The sequence below is a fragment of the Podarcis melisellensis genome, assembly GCF_964234715.1.
Source record: "Podarcis melisellensis genome assembly, chromosome: 1".
In the NCBI taxonomy this organism is placed as follows: domain Eukaryota; kingdom Metazoa; phylum Chordata; class Lepidosauria; order Squamata; family Lacertidae; genus Podarcis; species Podarcis melisellensis.
In genome coordinates, this window is record NC_138528.1 from 34,396,941 (window position 1) to 34,415,083 (window position 18,143).

The window sequence follows — 18,143 nt, forward strand, 5'->3', positions numbered from 1 at the left end:
CGAGGTACTACTGTATTGGGAAAGATGTACAAATTAAACAGCTGTACAAGTTCTCCCACTTCACTACCACAACTTTCCATTTCAGTAGCAACTCAAAGACACAAACATAAGTTCAGTTTGGAACAGAATCTAGGCCCACACATTCATAACTCTTTGTGAACATGAATATAATTTTCTTATAAATTATATTTAAAACAAGCTTTTCAAAAACTACCAAGTGGTAACAAAAATAGTTCCTCTAATTCTTCTCACTGGGGAGTTAATTCCCTCATTAGGATGAATCATTTTATTACCTTGTAAAGCAGTATGCTGCTACTGCGGTTGCTTAGCTGAAATCTGCATCATTAGCCCACCAAAATATCAGCCCCATTCAGTAACCTCAAGAGCTAGACCCCATTGAAAGCACATGACACTTCAATGTATCGTATGTTATTAGTTTCAGAAGTTATTTGGAACACATTCGCAAAGGAATTAAATAATGTTGTCGGACCCAAACCAATGGATTCAAGTTACAAGAAAGGAGATTCTAACTAAACATCAGGAAGAACTTTCTGATGGTAAGAGCTGTTTGACAGTAGAACAGACACCCATGAGAGGTGGTGGACTGCCCTTCCTTGAATGGCCATCTGGTCTAGATAACCATTTGCCAGACAATGGTCCGATGGTAAGGATGCAGACACAATACAGTGCTCTCCTGGGCATTCTTGCTCCCCTTGTTCTTTGGACAAAAATGGGCAAAGGCTCATTGCGGCCTCGTTTTCAATAAAGGTAAGCTGCTCCAGGTAAAAAGTAGTTGATTATAGGCAAGTCCACATATTACAATCTGTGGGAGGAATTTTCATCTTGCCTCCAAAGCAGATGAAAAGTTTGGGCCAAACAATTTAATCTACCTTTAATATCAACACTGCAGCTCTAAAGAAGAATACCAGTGAGACTCATTAGAAGGTCTACTTGCTTTGATCTTACATATGAGTATCATGAGGATTCATGAATAATAGCAGCGAGAGGGAGTAGTTACATCTGTCATGCTGTGGGAACTGTGGGTGGTTGTGGGGCCACAAATAGAAAATATTAATGCAAAAATTAATGATGAACCATCCATCCAAGAGAATTCCGTGAAATATTTCTTCACACCAGAATACTGAGGAGCTCCTGAAGGTTCCTGCCATATTGGGATTCTTATGGGATCTATCTGGAATGTTTTGTTGTTTAGTCGTGTCCGACTCTTCATGATCACATGGACCAGAGCATGTCAGGCACGCCTGGCATGCTAGACATACCTAAATGCCAGTCATGTGGCTCTGTCAGGGCCTGAAAGCTTCTACAGTGGTGCCCCGCAAGATGAATGCCTCGCAAGACGGAAAACCCGCTAGACAAAAGGGTTTTCCATTTTGGAGGTGCTTCGCAAAACGAATTTCCTATGGGCTTGCTTTGCAAGACGAAAATGTCTTGCGAGTTCCTGCGGGTTTTTTTCCCTCCCCCCCTTTTCCCCAAGCCGCTAAGCCGCTTAACAGCTGATCCGCTAAGCCGCTTATCAGCTGATCCGCTAAGCTGCTTATCAGCTGATCCGCTAAGCCGCTTATCAGCTGATCCGCTAAGCCGCTAATGGGCTTGCTTTGCAAGACGAAAAAATCACAAGACGAAGAGACTCACGGAACGGATTCTTTTCGTCTTGCGAGGCACCACTGTATTCCTGCTGAGGTCTGTACTAGACCATTCCCATTCCTTTTTCTGATTACTTCTAGATTGGCTCGAGGACCTCCCTCGAAATCAGGCTATGGCTTCTAAAACATGCCATATTATGGAAGTTTTCCAGGACCCGGAGGCCTCTGGGAAGATCTGTGTGTGTGATCTGGTATGCTGTGCATCCCTATTCAGATCCAGAAAGAATCTGATGATAGATTTTTTTTAAAAGTAATCTTGAATTCCATGGTACCTACTTTAAATGCCAAATGCATTGCCAAGTCCAAGGTTATTAGTGAATTTGGTACCGAGTGTCATTTGAAAAACAAAACTCAAAATTCTATGTGAAGGTAGTTGTGCGTTTACAATTCCAGGTTCATGGCAGAACTAAAACATATATTCATCTTCCAAAATGAATATTTAGAATACAACAGAATATGACATATGAGACTAAAATAATGGGTATGACAGATCTTTTAACAGTCACATTGATAATAAAGGTTTGTCCTAAGTATGTACTAGCCACATAATTGTTCTATTTAAATTATATCTCTGTTTCCTATACATAGAATAAATATCATTTTATTGCATATTTCTTTAGTATTATATCTGACATGAATCTGCATTATGGGATAATTTTATCTTGATCTTGAAGTCAACTACTGCAAAACGAGTATATTATTGCAGTCAGTTGCTTCTATTCCCCAAGTAACAATGACTGGGTGTGGGGGGGGAGCTGAAATCTGCTATACTAGAAAAATTATGTAGCGTTAGCAAATGTCATCTCAATGGCTATTGCTTTTCAGATTAATAAAAGATAAAATGTTTTCTAGATGTCCTCCAAACAAAGATTACTATGAATAGAGAAGTGCTTAAACCAATAGTAATGACAATGAAATTTCTTTAAAGGTTACAATAATCAGTTATTTAGCTGAACCACAGCTGGAAATGCATGGTCATTCCTTGAATAATGTATATTTGATCTGGAACAATACATATCTTTCTAAGAACAATGGCGAAAACTATCTCTTGCTTTGCAATTGTTTAACATATCATTTCCATGAAGTAATTGACTTGGGAAATATTACACAGTGTCACCTGAATGTTCTTTCTGCAAGCACAACTTGGAATAATCCATACAAAACATGCATAAGAAAACAAATTCATCAGCCTTTGTAGACAGGGCAGAGCAAAGCACCTTTCTGAAGCTCTAAATTAAAATGATTAAATTGCTATAGTCATCAGGGACAAATCTAAAACTAAGCTTGTATATGGAATTATTAACAAGAACAGCCATCTCATTGTTTCAAATAGCCATGGTTTATACAGCATAAGTATTTCTCATGCATTCTCCAAATGCCTTTAGGAGCCTACTTGGGGAGACACAAAGTACTGAGAATAATAGCAATAATAATAGCAATAATAATAATTTTATTTATACCCCACCCTCCCCGGCCAAGACCGGGCTCATAACATCAGGTATAAAAACAACTGACTAAAATACAATTTAAAAACAGGATTAAAATACAACTTAAAATGCAGCCTCATTTCAGTGGAAGCCCAGATCAAAACTGTTTGGGGGGAGAAAATGTCAAATCTTCACCAAGGCCAACTATCCAGACTGGTCCTACATGGACCAGAAAAAAGCCAGGGAAGCCCCCAAATAGGGGTTCATCACAGAAGGAAAAGGAAAGAGGGGGAGGGGATCAGGCTGATTCCAAGCCAAAGGCCAGTGTTTTTATTGTAGTTTTAGGAGCCATATTGCTATATTGCTGCAGGATATTTGTGGAATTATTTATCCATTCAAAATAGAAATAGAATACCATGCTACATGAGAATTAATGTATTTTGATACCTTATATGTTTGGTATAATGTCAAAAAGATGTCCGTAATATGTAACGGGTTTATATTCAAATAAAACTAGTGAAGAAAGGAAACTTTGGGACTGATGAGCTGATCCCACATGTAGCAGATTCTCACATAAAACCTAACGTCATTTACCAGAATAATGCAATCGTGTTTGTTTTATATTATTTCAAGAACCTTCTACAAACTGGTTTTATAAACCTTCCAATTACAAGGAAAAGGGTTTTTGTTTTGTTTTAATTTTATTGAGATTTATACTTGCAAAAAAAAAAGTTATATACTGAAAATAGAAAAATTACAAATTGAACATCCCACCGTCCCACCCTCTTTTGCACAACCTGAAAGCATAGTTCAGATCTAAATAACAATAGCAAGGTTCGTGTAACCACAGAAGGGGAGGGAGTCCCAAAGTTGCTAATGTCTTTTTTTTTATAAATAATTTTTATTGTTTTCCAACAACAAAAATACAATTATGCCAAATTTTCACAAATTTTCACAAATTTGATTCTTTTTAGACTTCCTTCGGCTTCTCTGACAATCATCCATAATTACTTCTCAGTTTACGCATTTCTCTGTTTATATTGCCATTAAACTTCCCTCCCACTCCTATTTGTTTTTTTAACAATATATCTCTGTTTTCACAGTGCTTCTTGAAATCAAAGTTGCTAAGGTCAATATAAAGGAAGATGCTAACACAACTATATATTGTAGAATGTGGTCAGTACTTTGTCCTGCAGTCTTTGTGTGCTGGATAAACAACCACCAGTCTCTTAGACCATGAAAGTCTCTTAGGGTTTTTTTTTTGTCATTTAACCATTGGTGTCAATTTTTCAGAAAGTGATATATCCCAAATTACATTAAACCATTTTTGTACATTCAAATGTACTTTTGCTCCTGTCCATTTTCTGGCTATCAATATTCTTGCTCCAAATGCCTATTTAACTCCCACAGAACCACACCACTTGAAACAGAAATCCCACACAGAGTGTTTTTCAAAGGAAAGAGTAATTTAAGGTGGAGAGGCAATCTCTTTGCTAATCATACAGCTGGAAGGGACCGAAAGGCTATTAGACTGGACTGTTCAGCCCATCCAATCCAGATTACCAGAAGCAGAGAGCAGAAGTAACAGGCGCTCCACAGTGCTAAAGGGTTTGCAAACATAGTTTCAGATTACTGAAGCAAGTTAAAGAGGCTATAATACAGGTCACAAACTGGGAGGGTATCTCAGCAAAAGTGTGCTCCCAAGCCCATACACAAAAGCAACAGGAATACAAGGCACTTACAGGAGAATGCTGTGCTCCACCACCACCTGATTTTCTCCCCTCTCTACCCTGGAAAACGTCCACAGGCCTTTCCCCTTCAGTTAGGCTCACTTTTGGTTTCAGAGTTTCATTTGGGTTAAAAATTAGCTTAAAACATCCAGAAGGGTTGTGAAGACAGATTAAGCAGCCCTTCCCTGTTTGCTATTGCCTGTCCTTTCCAAATATCCAATTTCTCTTCCTTAATATGAGATAAACATAGGTTTGGGAGTCCTGTCTTTCCTTTATAAACCACTTCTGTTATGAGCAATCATTCTACTAACCTATATTTAATTATGTCAGCTGTTAAAGCCTAAAAAGAGGAGATAAAATATCTTTCGGGACTACAATGGGAGCACAATTTATTCAGCTGAATAAAAAGTGAAATACATCGTATCCTTTTTGAACATATCCCTCTTGAAACCAATTGCAAAACTTATTTGGCCCTGCAACATCAACGGAGATTATTCTAGCTTTGCCCCGAATTCAAAACTCAAGTACACAGGTGCTGCAGATTACGTAAATCCAAGTACATGCTCTTTATATGAATGTAAAAATATTTATCAGACTGTCAAACGGAGAACTCGGATGGCTTGAGAACCATCGGCTTGTTTTAGAACCAACCTAGCTTTTGACATCCAGGAAGTGGGTGCAATTACTCTGCTCTAGGCCTGATATTCACAACAGTATATAGAACATCACCATTATTAGAAAGCGTGTTCTCCTTCATGGAGAGCACGTGTTGCGGTGGGGGCTGCCAGGGCACTCCAAAGTTGGTGGGCGGGCTAATTGATTGTTGGCCACTGATGCGATTGGGGCTTCCCTTGTTGGGAAGAAGTTAATGTTGCCATTTATTGATTGACAGCCAGAAATAGTAAAACTCCTTGCACGAGGCTAGGGCTTCCTCTTTTCGCCCGTGCAGTGGATTGCCCGTCCCTCCCTCCCTAGAATAGGGTTGTTCGCTTTGACCTTGGTATGCCTGTCATGGGGTCGTCTGCTTTGGAGCGGGGGCCTGGTAGGAATTTGTCCATCTGGCTGATTGGCTGGGGCCATTTGGTTTTTTGCCTACTGCGTAGCAAATCGTCACAACTTGTAAGGTTCGCGGTTAGGCATTGGTTTATGGTTTGGTTGGTTGAGGGGCATGGATTGGCTGTGCCTGCCCCTCTAATGCTGCTGCTGCAAGGGATTCCGTTAAAGGAACTGGGGGCTAACTATTGCTTGTCCACTCTGTCAAGGGGGCTTGGGCCATAGCAATGAGCTCCTGGTTGCATTTGGGGTGAGGGCAGGTTCCCTGCTCCGCGTAACCCCCAGGTGTATTCCCCCATTCTGACTTTCGCATTGTGCGGAATGTCAGTCTGTCCCCCATGGTGGGGGCAGATAGTCGCAACCAATGCCTGGTTGCATTTGGGGTGAGGGCAGGTTCCCTGCTCCGCGTAACCCCCAAGTGTATACCCCCATTCTGACTTTCGCATCGTGCGGAATGTCAGTCTGTCCCCCATGGTGGGGGCAGATAGTCAAAACCAATGCCTAAGCAACCACTCACAAATTTGTATTTTAATAAAGTTGTGGCCAAAATTATGCCAAAAATCTTAAACAAAAATTTCTGTGTGATGTGTGAGTTATTGGGGTGGACCTGGGGACCTCGACACGCAACATAGAATCAACTGAAACATACAGTTGCCAATCCACATAAATGTTACGATTTCTAGTTCCTAGGTAAGAATATTAAATGCTACATCATCTTCTGCATTCCTTCTTTCAGGTTCAAATAAAATTTTCTTTTTGAAACTCTAAAGAGTTTTAGAATTAATGGAGATATTCGGCCAGGTCGCAGGATTTAAATTGAACAAACAGAAAACAAAGGTGCTGGAAAAAAATCTAACAAAAGAGGAGAAAGATAGGTTTCAAAGTGAAACTGGGTTGGAAATAGAAAAAAAGGTTAAGTACCTGGGGGTGAATTTGACATCAAAAAATGTGAATCTATTTAAAGATAACTATGAAAAATGTTGGACAGAAGTTAAGAAAGATCTAGACATATGGTCTAGGCTGAAACTTTCCTTGTTAGGCCGAATTGCTGTTATCAAGATGAATGTATTGCCAAGAATGTTGTTTTTATTTCAGACGCTGCAGATTCTAGACAAGATGGACTGTTTCAAGAGGTGGCAGAAAGACATATCTAAATTTGTCTGGCAGGGCAAAAAGCCCAGAATAAAATTTAAGATCTTAACTGATGCAAAAGATAGAGGGGGCTTTGCCCTGCCAGACCTAAGACTTTATTATGAATCAGCAGCTTTTTGCTGGTTGAAGCAATGGCTACTTCTTGAAGACACAGACATTCTTGATCTGGAAGGATATGACAATAGTTTCGGTTGGCATGCATATCTGTGGTATGACAAGGTAAAAGTGTATAAAAGCTTTAAGAACCATATTGTCAGGAAAGCATTGTACAATGTTTGGAATAGATATAAGGATTTATTGGAAAGTAAAACCCCTAGGTGGTTGTCACCAATGGAAGCGAAAGCAGTGAAAAAAATCAATATGGACTCTAACTGGCCTAAGTATTGTGAAATTTTAGAATATGATGGTGAAAGACTGAAGTTACAAAGCTTTGAGAAGCTAAAGCATAAAGTTCGAGACTGGTTACATTACCGTCAGATAAATGAGATGTTTAAGCAGGACAGGAAACTTGGTTTTCAGAAGGAGAGGTCAAAGTTAGAAACAGAATTGTTAGAATCCAATACTAAAAATTTATCTAAAATGTATAATTTGCTGCTGAAATGGAATACACAGGATGAAACAGTGAAATCAGCCATGATTAAATGGGCACAGGATATTGGTCATGACATTATGTTTGACGACTGGGAACAGTTATGGACCACCGGTGTTAAATTTACGGCATGTAATGCCTTGAAAGAGAATATAATGAAAATGATCTATAGGTGGTACATGACCCCAGTCAAACTTGCAAAGATTTACCATTTGCCCAATAACAAATGTTGGAAATGTAATGAGGCTGAAGGTACCTTTTACCATCTTTGGTGGACCTGCCCAAAGATTAAGGCCTACTGGGAAATGATCTATAATGAAATTAAGAAAGTCCTTAAGTGGACATTTGTAAAGAAACCGGAGGCTTTTCTCTTGGGCATGGTCGGCCAATTGGTACCAAAGAAGGATAAGACATTTTTTATGTATGCAACCACAGCAGCAAGAATCCTGTTGGCAAAGTATTGGAAGATGCAAGAACTACCTACTCTAGAAGAATGGCAGTCGAAGGTGATGGAATATATGGGACTGGCAGAGATGACCGGCAGAATCCGTGACCAGAGGAAAGAGACAGTGGAAGAGGACTGGGGGAAATTTAAAATATATTTAAAAAATTATTGTAAAATTGCGGACTGATAAGATGTCAAGGGGTAAGAAACAAAGAATCACAGCTGTAAATCTTAAACTTTAAGAAAACTTAAAAGGGACTTGATTAAATACTGACTGATGAGTTGCTCGAAAAAAATGGCAAAATAAGGATGTGGCGAAGGGAAGGCATGGGGAAGTCAAATTTTTGTTGTATGTCTTTGATGTTTGTGTTTTGTTTTGTATTGTCTTTAATATGTGTAAAAACCAATAAAAATATTATAAAAAAAATAAAATAAATAAAATTTTCTTTTTGTTGGAATACTTTGGAACAGTTGGAATACTGTTTAGTGTTATGTGAGTAAGTCTCAGACTCCTGCATTTCTCCCTTCCCTCTCGTCCTCTCCATGAGGCGATTGGAAACATTTGCTTCTGTTTTCAACAAACCAGCTTGTGATGTGATGCACAAGCTGAGACAAACTGTGGTTAGTTTTAACTATGGAATGTCAAAGCAAGCCAGAGATAGTGACTTGGCTGGATAAATCACAGTTTAAAATAATCACAGTTCCCAGTTTGGACATAATAACAAACTTGTTACCGTAACTGAAAATGGAAGCAAATGCTTCTGATCTAGGGTTGCCATATTTCAAAAATTGAAAATCTGGACAGGAAGGTTTCTTTTTGCAAACATTTAGCTGCTTGCGGCTGCAGTATTCTGGATATGTCCAGGAAATTCCAGACGTATGGCAACCTTATCTGATCTCCTCATGGCTACGCCAAAGGAGGTGAGGAAAACAAGAGCAGTATTATGTCCAAATGAGACTGTTCTGTACTGCACAGCTACCACTGTAGTTAGAAATAGTTTTTACTCTGAAGACGGCTGTCCAGTGCTGATTAAAAAAACAAACAGAAATAAATTTACACTCTTATCCGTTGTGTAAAAAACACTATTTATTGCACACAGGGTAGGGTTAAACAGCATAGCACAGTTTATGCTTCATAAACAGAATTATGCATAAAAAAATGAGTGACTAAATAAAAAAAAACTGGACAGAATCCTGTTGTATTTACTAACAACAGGGATTATTTAAGAAAGCTTTCAAAGATGAGTCATCCTATTCTTTTTTAAATTTCACGCTCACCATCACCCAAAGGAGAGGAACAGAAATATGCCTGAGCACTTAAAACTTCCCAGCTTCTGACCCCTTTCACCTCCACCACAATAAACTCTTTCCTGAATTTGATATGCTGCTTGTGATGTAGAGTGTGGTAATGTCATGCACGTGGAGTAAGTTACAAAAAATCCTTGTCACTCAAGAGCCCGGATTCGAATCAATGCACTAAAGTAATGGGCTATGAACATGAGGAGGGGAGGCTTTCACACATTTTATATATAACTCACGATCTGTTAAAAATGTGGACTTTACTTATAGATAAGAAGCTATAAGTACATTTTAGGTTCACACAAGTTCATAACACACAGTAAAACATAAACAATAACCTAATACCTGAACTCTACTTTGGCTTCTAGTCACTTAACTTTGGTGACATAATGTATAAATAGAAGTGTTTGTACCCAATTTTGGGTCCTTTTTAATATCTGGTTTGCATTTATGCTCAATTGAATGATTTAATTCCTTATAATTTCAGGCCCATTTTTGAGAAACTGCTTTCATATTTCTTGAGTTATGAAATAATAAATAGTTTAAGATCATTATAATTGTTATCTCTGTACACAGGATCCAACAAACTAACAGACTTTCCTCTTTCACAGTGACATACAGCGGCATTCTTTTCAGTCAGAAGTGTGAAAATTGTAGGGCTGAAATCCTATGGAAACTTACTTATGAGAAATCCCTTCTGAACACAGTGGAGCTTACTTCCAAAGAAACATGCATAGGGATTGCACTTCATGACTACAGTCCAACACAGAATTAAGTGTGCTTAAGATCACAGATTTCAGTGGATTCAGAGGCATTTAACTCTGGGTTGAACTGTAAAAAATACATACTTAAAATTCATTTTCTCAGTACAATAGCTGTGCTGAGATGTCTGTTTTAAAATAAAATATAAATAGAATAAGAGGTTTATTTCACCTTCACATGGTGTCTTTCTCATGCAGACCTCAGATTTCCACATTTGTATCCCTTTAAAGGATTTGATATGCAGGGAAAAAAGAAAGGATGGTAAACATTTCAATTTAGAAATTAGTACTGGCTGCCACATTCCATACACTATGATCATCCAACTTCATACCTTTCACTGATGTGTTGGGTGGTGGTCCTTCCATTCGCAAGTTCCACGGCGGATCCCCCTGATTAGCAAAGTCCCTCATCTTCAAATAGCTAATTGTTAGTCGGATGATGGATGCCTTGTCAAGCTGGCTGGTAATGGCTGCAGGGAGTGGCAACAATTTGGCCAGCTCATAGAACTCAAAATTTTCCTTCCCCCGGCGAGAACGAGCTGCATCTCGGGATTTTTCCTTTCTCAAGGCTTGTAAACTGAAACAAGAATAGGGTAGGGCATTCATCAATATTGTGTTCTGTCAAAGTTCTAATGTAAACATTTTCCAAATACAGACATGAAATTCTTGCACATATAAGCTTGAGAAAAATACTGAATTATAGTTTCCTCTTTGAACCCGATTGAGTGTGTACTCTTTCTAGAGATGACCGACAAGTAACTTGTCATAATACACAAGGTCTTTTTTAAAAAAAAATAAATAAAATCCCACTCTGCTACAGATGTTTTGTCCAAATGTCAAACGATAAAACTGAGAATATGGTACCATAAAAGGACAGATGGAAATATTTCAGTACAGAGGGACTGTGTGTTTGGCATAAAGCATAATGCTATCCATTAATTACTATTAACTGTCTTTCAATTTTAGCAATAGCTCTGCAAACAGCACCATAGTCCTCACTTCCCTAATACTTGCCGCAAAGTTTGCTTAGCAAACTCAGTCTCATGAGTTACCATCCGTTATACAGTATGGTGAGTAGCAGCTGGTCCTTCTCAACTCCACTAGCTCACAGAATACAATTCCTTGTGTTACGCCACACTTTCTCCAAAAACAATAAGAGAATCCACAGCTCAGTGACAAAACAGATGCTTGGAAAAGGTCTCGGGTTCAGTCTCTGGCATCTCCAGTTAGAATTAGAAAAAGACCCTTACGTGAAGCTTTGGAGATCTACTGATTGTATAGAACTGATTGTATTGAACAAAGGTGGGGAACCTTTCTATCCAGTCCTCAAGACTGCATCCCTAACCTTGCCTCTTACCAGCCCTGATCCATGCCCTACCCAAGTGGTTTTCCCTGGCTGGAATGTTTCCTTGAGGTAGAATAATGCCTCTTGCTTGCTTGCTTGCTTGGATGGGTGGAGAGGTATGAGGGTATGCCACTGATATGTAGCTGACTGTACAAGGTTTAAAAAGTCATATCAGTTACTCCACTCACTTTTGCCTTTGGTCCCACCCACCACGGGCTTGTGGAACCTCAGAAGCTTGCCCATGAGGGAATGTGGCTCTTAGTTTGAAGTATGTTTTCCCATTCTTGTCTGGACAACCGTGAGCTAGGTGGACCAATTGTCCAACTCTGTACAAGTTTCTGCACAAGGCTCGTTCATATGTTCCTATCATAGGGAGTTTTATCCAAAGTCTCTTTCTCGACTGAATAGGCTTCACTTTTTTGGACAGAAGGAGTCTTTTTGTCAGAAGGAGGAGTCCAACCCAATAATTTGGCTCTACACCAAAAAAATATTTTAAAAACTGTCATTGTCACTTCAAAACACTCCCTCTCTCACTACTCTAACAAACTTACAAATATGGTATCCTTCAGTTCCTCCCACAATTTCAACCACAGCTATACTCATCCTAAAAAACCTGACCACAATACAGCATACACAGTCCCCCTTCACATTCACTCAGTTATGTCCTTTTAATTATGACATTAAAGGTATCTGTTCCACTGCAGTAACAATTTATCAAATTAACAATATGTAGGACAAAGTGTGAAGTTCTTGAATTTCACCTTCCACAATGCAAAGTCAAAAATCATGCTTCAGTATGCAAATATAGGGTGCAGTCCATGCATTAACGAGAGGGAACTGACATGGGACCCTTGCAGCCTTCTCCAGTCTTTCCCCCTTCTTGGCAACATGTGCATTGCTATATTATTTACTATGACAGCAGTGTATATCCATTCAACAGTCCCTGTTCTCCATAGGCTACTAACTCACAAATTACTTTTCCTTGGAGCCAGAGAGAAGATGGCTCAACTGAGCCCAATGAAAGGAACATTTGTGTGCACTGCACTACTGTTTACTGCCATAATTAGGCTGTTACAGTGTTACCCTATGCTCAGAAATAAGATCCACTGAGTTCAATAGAGATTACTCCTGGGAAAGTGCCCATATAGAAAACCTCATCCCATTGATTTTAATGTGCCTACTCTCAGGTTGACTAAGTCTGGATCCAAGCTTGTGTGTCTTGCTAACTTGTTGCAGTTTTCTTAGGACAATAATAAACCAGTCTCAAGTCAGCTTTATTTTTCCAGGAAGTCAAACATTTTTGTTGAAAACACAGCAAATAGATGCCATTATAAAATATTATATTTATATTCATATTGTGCTAACATTGCCTTTTTAATACGCCATCTAATATTTTGTTTGGTACTGCTCCTTCCATTCTGAGAAAATTCAAAAATTCATTCAGCTATTCCTGAAAGGCGAAGTGTCGCCCTGCCATATTCTAAACATCTTACCAAAAGTCTTTTGAAGTGACAGCACTGTAGTTGTAATAAATAGTGATTGGTTTGGAGGGCTATAACCATAAAATAAGGCCCTAGGGGCTGAAAGGTTGTTGAGACTATGATATAATGGCATAAGCCAGTGGGAATGACACAGCTTGTACATTAATCTAGTGCCCATTTGCATTAGCTAGCATTAAAAAGCAGAGAAGGCTACGCGCTGTCTGACATGGTGGCAGCCAGTCCCACTTCCCTCCTTGTCTCCTAACCTTGACGCAAGAATTGCAAGAGCAGTCAATGTAGGGCTGTGTTTTCTTTTGCAGTGCTAATCATGGCTACCTATCTTGGCTCCTGCCTCCTTCCCAGGCACGGTCAGAAAGAGCATGTAGACTGGGCAAAGAAAAGTGGAAATGCAAAAGGCATTTGCATGAAGGCAGATGTCAGGAAAGAGCTGCAGGGTTGGGGAGTTCTCTGCCGATTAATTTGCCAGTCTGCTGCAGTACCGTATTGTTAAAATTATTTATATATATATATATATATATATATATATATATATATATATATATATATATATATGCCTTGTTAGTCTATCATTACTTTCCGAAAAGAAACCCCTAATACCGATATTTATTTGATAGAACCGGAATCTTCTGAAGGAATCATAATGAGTCAAAGACAGAGAACGCACCACTTGTGACTGTCGCAATTGCTTTACATTTCCTAATATCACTTAAGGCAGCATAATTATCATGTTAACTGCTCCTATCATCATAGTGGTAGAATTTCCCCAGTGGTAATGTTGGGCCTGAAAAAGCACAGCCATCTTGCTGAAATTACAGGAGAAATGGAGCAAGAAATGGACTGCTAGTCACCACCAGAAGATCTGTACATAAGAAGCTGCCAAATGAGAATGACAAAAGAGGCTGAGGTGGTATCTGGCAGTTTCAAAGGCCACTGACTGTTCAGAGGTTGTATGAGTCCTAATCCCCTTGTAATGATGGGGTATGTTACATTTGGATAAACTGAAGGTAAATCGAGTTTAAGAAATATCACAGAACAAGGATCAGGTGCTGGAGGGTTATCTCTGGGGGCACATCCCTAAAGTACAGGCATTGCCCTTTTTCTAGAAATAGAGGTGCCGAAACTCGCCATGAGGGCTTTGCTTGTTCTCTTGGAATGCCAATGGCGCTCACCTGAGAGGTGTTGGAATTGAGTTCTGGAAAGTTCCGGCTGGGGGGGGGGAAGCCCTGAGGTGTCATCTATTAGTTCCTCCTTGGCAGGAGGTGTTGCTGACTTGGTTACCTATGTCTCTAGGGGCAAATTCAACATGGAAGGAGATGAAACTGAAGCCATTCTGTCTGTTGGAAGCAAGCAAATATTTAATTTTGAAACAAGATAATCTGATGGCAGTTGACTCTGAGAGAGAAAAGGTTGTGTGCAGTTAAGGTAGTTAATAGCCACAACTTTTTGGTTCAGCAAATAAAATAAAATGGGCTCTATCCTACGAAAGTGTATTTCGCATTAAATTTGTTAGTCTTTAGGTTGCTTTGCAATTTTTGACAATAAACTAACACTGTTAGCCTCTAGATAAACTCCAAGGAAAGAGAATGAACAACCTCTCTAGGCTTCTCATACAGGTGGCATCTGAACTCAGGAGTTAAACAATTGTTCAGGCAATATTTCTGTTTCATAAAAGTGGTGTTTTTTAAAAAAAAAAAGAGAAAAAGTGTCTGCACTGAAAAAGAGTAAGGTTAAAAGCCTTTCATAATTCTCCTTTAAAGATGCAACAACTAAGATCTAAGGAGAAGTCAACTGGTCAGATTTTTTTTATAGATTTTCCATACTTGTTTGCTTAGGAGAATCTAGCACTGCACAGTTCTACCATTTATCAATTAATCTGGAATGCAGGCTCAAAGAAAGAAGGCCAACCTGTATTAAAAATTCAACTATTAAAAATTCATCAAAGCCTTCATCATTTTAACTCACAAACCTTTGAACACCTGCATACTTGTCAGATCTCTGGTCATAGTTAACAGTGGAATCTATAGTTGCTGCAGAACCTTCACCACTACCGACATGAACTGCATACGAATACTTACTTGAGGGTTAAACCTTTTTTAAAAAAAACATAAACCGCAGGAAAACTGCATTACTCTGCCAAACTTTTCAGTCTGGTTACTAGGCAAACTTCAGATTTGGTCAGATTGGCCATTGGCATTAATAATTATTCAGGTCCCTAATTCTTCCCCCACCAAATAAAAAATGCAATAAATATCAGCTTCCTCTCAGGGCACAATTTAGGCAGATCCGTAAACAAAACTATTATTTGTTATTATCTAGAGTGGCATGGGCCACAAAACGAAGTTCTTTAATCCTGCCCAAGAAAAGGTAATGGTTTCAGAAGCTTCCCTTTAATGTGTGGAAAAAACTGCCTGGCATATATGCTGGAAGTTAAAGCTGGAACCTTCAAGTTCAAGGTAAGAACTCTGCTGCTTAACTAATGCACTGCTCATAGCTGTCATCATTAATTTATGTTAGCCTCTGTAAACATCAAGAGTATAATAGGCCAATTTCACAACTAAATATAGATGCACATTTTGCCCTTATATAAATGGCAGATTGCTGCTGTAGATCATCACTGCAGCAACACGTCAGTAAAGATGCACTGTTTGATGGTCTGATGCTCACACAATATATAAAACCAGTTGTAATGGTTGTTTGGAAGCAAAGTGTAACACAGCAGCAAAATTTCATTTGTTCCACAAACTCAGGATATATTAAGCTTGGCTGACAAAGACTGTTTGATGTGCTAAATCAGTTTGACCTTCATTTTTGCTTTATATTTCCAATTTAACACATTAAATGACCATTTTTTGGCTCTCTGCAAGAAAATACAGAACAGGGTGCCATTTAAAATGCCTTAGCTATACAAAGAAAAATAAAACGTATGTTTTAGTAATTTATCTCTTAACAATCAGATTTTGCAAAGCTTTAAAGATTCTATTAATTACAGCCTATATTTTATATGAGCAGAGACGATGCTTTAATTCCAAGCAATCATTTGAGGTATTTCTGGATTGAAATGGCCTTGGGAGATTTTAGCTATAGGTTTCTCTGTTTATAAACCATCTCTCTGCATTAATGCACGTATGCTTCAATTAAATAAATTGCTATTGCCCATGTCATAATCAATATTAGTGGCTGTTTATATAAGATCCAAATGCTGCAAGGATCATCCCCCTTTTGAATCATCCAGTTGGCAGCTAAAATATAGTAAAATATAGCAAAAGTGTAGATTTAGCTAGGAAGAACTACCTCGAGTAAGGAGCACTTTTATTTAAGAGCAACTTGTACATTTCACACCTTAAATTTCTATTTACAAAATCAGCTAATCACTTCACAATTGAAGTTCTCAGAACAAAAAGTTATCAATTAAAGTGGTTGAAACTCCAGCAAATTATCATTTAAGAATGAAGTAATTGCTTTCATCAGGGCAGAAAAGCCCGCCAGAACAGAAATGTCACTTTAGATTAGTGTTCTCACTCCTGAAGCAATGGATGACACAGCTGATATAAGACTAAATGCCAAGACCAATCAATTGCTTTTGTGGCTCTGTTCTGAGCTGCTGTAAAAGGGGCCATTTTCCAGGATCTACTCTTCATTATAGTAAATGCTATCTCCTTGGTAACATAATTCCATTTCTCATAAATTCTGTCTGAGAGCATTGTCCTAACAATGGATGTTTGTGGAAAAGAATGCTGTTGGTTTAACGCAAAGAATTAAGTGTGAACGGCTGTCAAAGTACTACAGTTTATTTGTTCTTAAACATAAATTGAAGTCTTCTCCATTAAAAAGAATACTCGTGTGGAAATGAGCATACTGAACCAGTGTAATATATTGTATTTGAAGGTGTTGTATAAGTGATTTAGAGTTTAGACTTCTTATATATATATATATATATATTCACACACACACTTGCTTTGTCTCTGTTAGGCACCCTGGTCTTTAACAGAGATTTGTCAGTGTAAAAATAGAGTAGATAAACATTCCACTTACTTTCCCAGCAGTGTGGTTTACAAATGTGAAATTACTGAAGAAAACACAGTCTCATTATCATATGACATGCTATTTGTTAGCAACCTCATCTGTGTATAAAAGCTTCCTTTGAACCGAGCGCTGACTGAAAAATATCTGTACTTCAATTTGTATTGTTCATCTTCCTAAAATACCAAGAATCTGAGTTATGGGCTCTAATTAAAAAGATATCCGAGAAGCTAATTTGGTGGAACAGCAGCAATTTCCTATGTGACTCTTTTCATGACTGAAGTTTACAAACAAATACACACTGCAGCTTTCAGCTGAGAGTCAGAATAAAAAAGTACCTTTGTCATAAAAAGGTACAGGGCTCTATGGGGAAAAAAAGTGCTCTGCCAAATGTTTCCACATGCTAAGTGCCAGAACATCCTTCCTTGTGGTAGGGGCCCCATTTAGATATCCTGTTTCAGGATGCCATAACGCAGGTAATGGCCTTCTCATGGGTCTGTCCCCTTCGTTCTGCCTCTGTACCAACAGCAGTGGTCCCACAAGGTGCAGTTTAAGAGACTCACCATGTGAGAGATGGGGTCCTCCCTTAAAGAGGGCACGTACTGTGGTGAGACCTGGAAAACCGACACCCTGTGTTGTGGGTGGGTACAATTGGTCAGCCACAACACCCAATTGGTAGGTCCCTCAAAGCTGGGTACAATCTGGCTAATGGGACGCAGTCTAAACGATTCGTGCACGTGACCCAGAGCTTCCTCTTTCAGTGCGTGCATTCGGAACACCCGCCTACCTCACTACTTTTAGGGCTTTGTGCTTGACCTTGCTATGCCGTCGTGTGTCTTCTGTCATTGGGACAGGGGCACGGCAGGAATTTTCCCCACTTGGCTGATGCAATCTGGGTTTCGCCTGCCACGTAGCAAATCGTGACAACTTGTAAGGTTGCGGATAGGCTCTGGTTCAGGTGATAGGGATGGGAGAACGCTCTCACCATCCCTATGTGAAGGTTATTCTGTTAAAGGAATACAGGGACTTGATGGTTTGCTCAACCCCTGTGAGGGAGTTGTGCCCGTGCCTGAGTCCAGGGGGACATTTGGATGGTGGAGTTAGCCCGTTCCCGGCTTTCCGCTTATCCAGGTGTTCACCCTTGGTTGACCTATGC

At 39.1% G+C, this 18,143-nt stretch overlaps 1 protein-coding gene across 11 annotated transcripts in view; it reads right to left on the bottom strand.

Annotated features, from left to right (window-relative positions):
* The window catches only part of NPAS3 (neuronal PAS domain protein 3), a 636,914-nt gene that overhangs the window by 428,020 nt on the left and 190,751 nt on the right, over positions 1 to 18,143 (bottom strand). For 8 of the 11 annotated variants that reach the window (XM_081888853.1, XM_081888849.1, XM_081888855.1 and 5 more), the window contains 2 exons: positions 10,453 to 10,697; positions 10,293 to 10,343 (listed from right to left, as the gene is read on the bottom strand). In XM_081888853.1, the coding sequence (XP_081744979.1) occupies positions 10,293 to 10,343; positions 10,453 to 10,697 (296 nt within the window). The remainder of the gene's footprint in view (positions 1 to 10,292; positions 10,344 to 10,452; positions 10,698 to 18,143) is intronic. The other 3 variants (XM_081888852.1, XM_081888857.1, XM_081888851.1) reach the window with 1 other exon arrangement.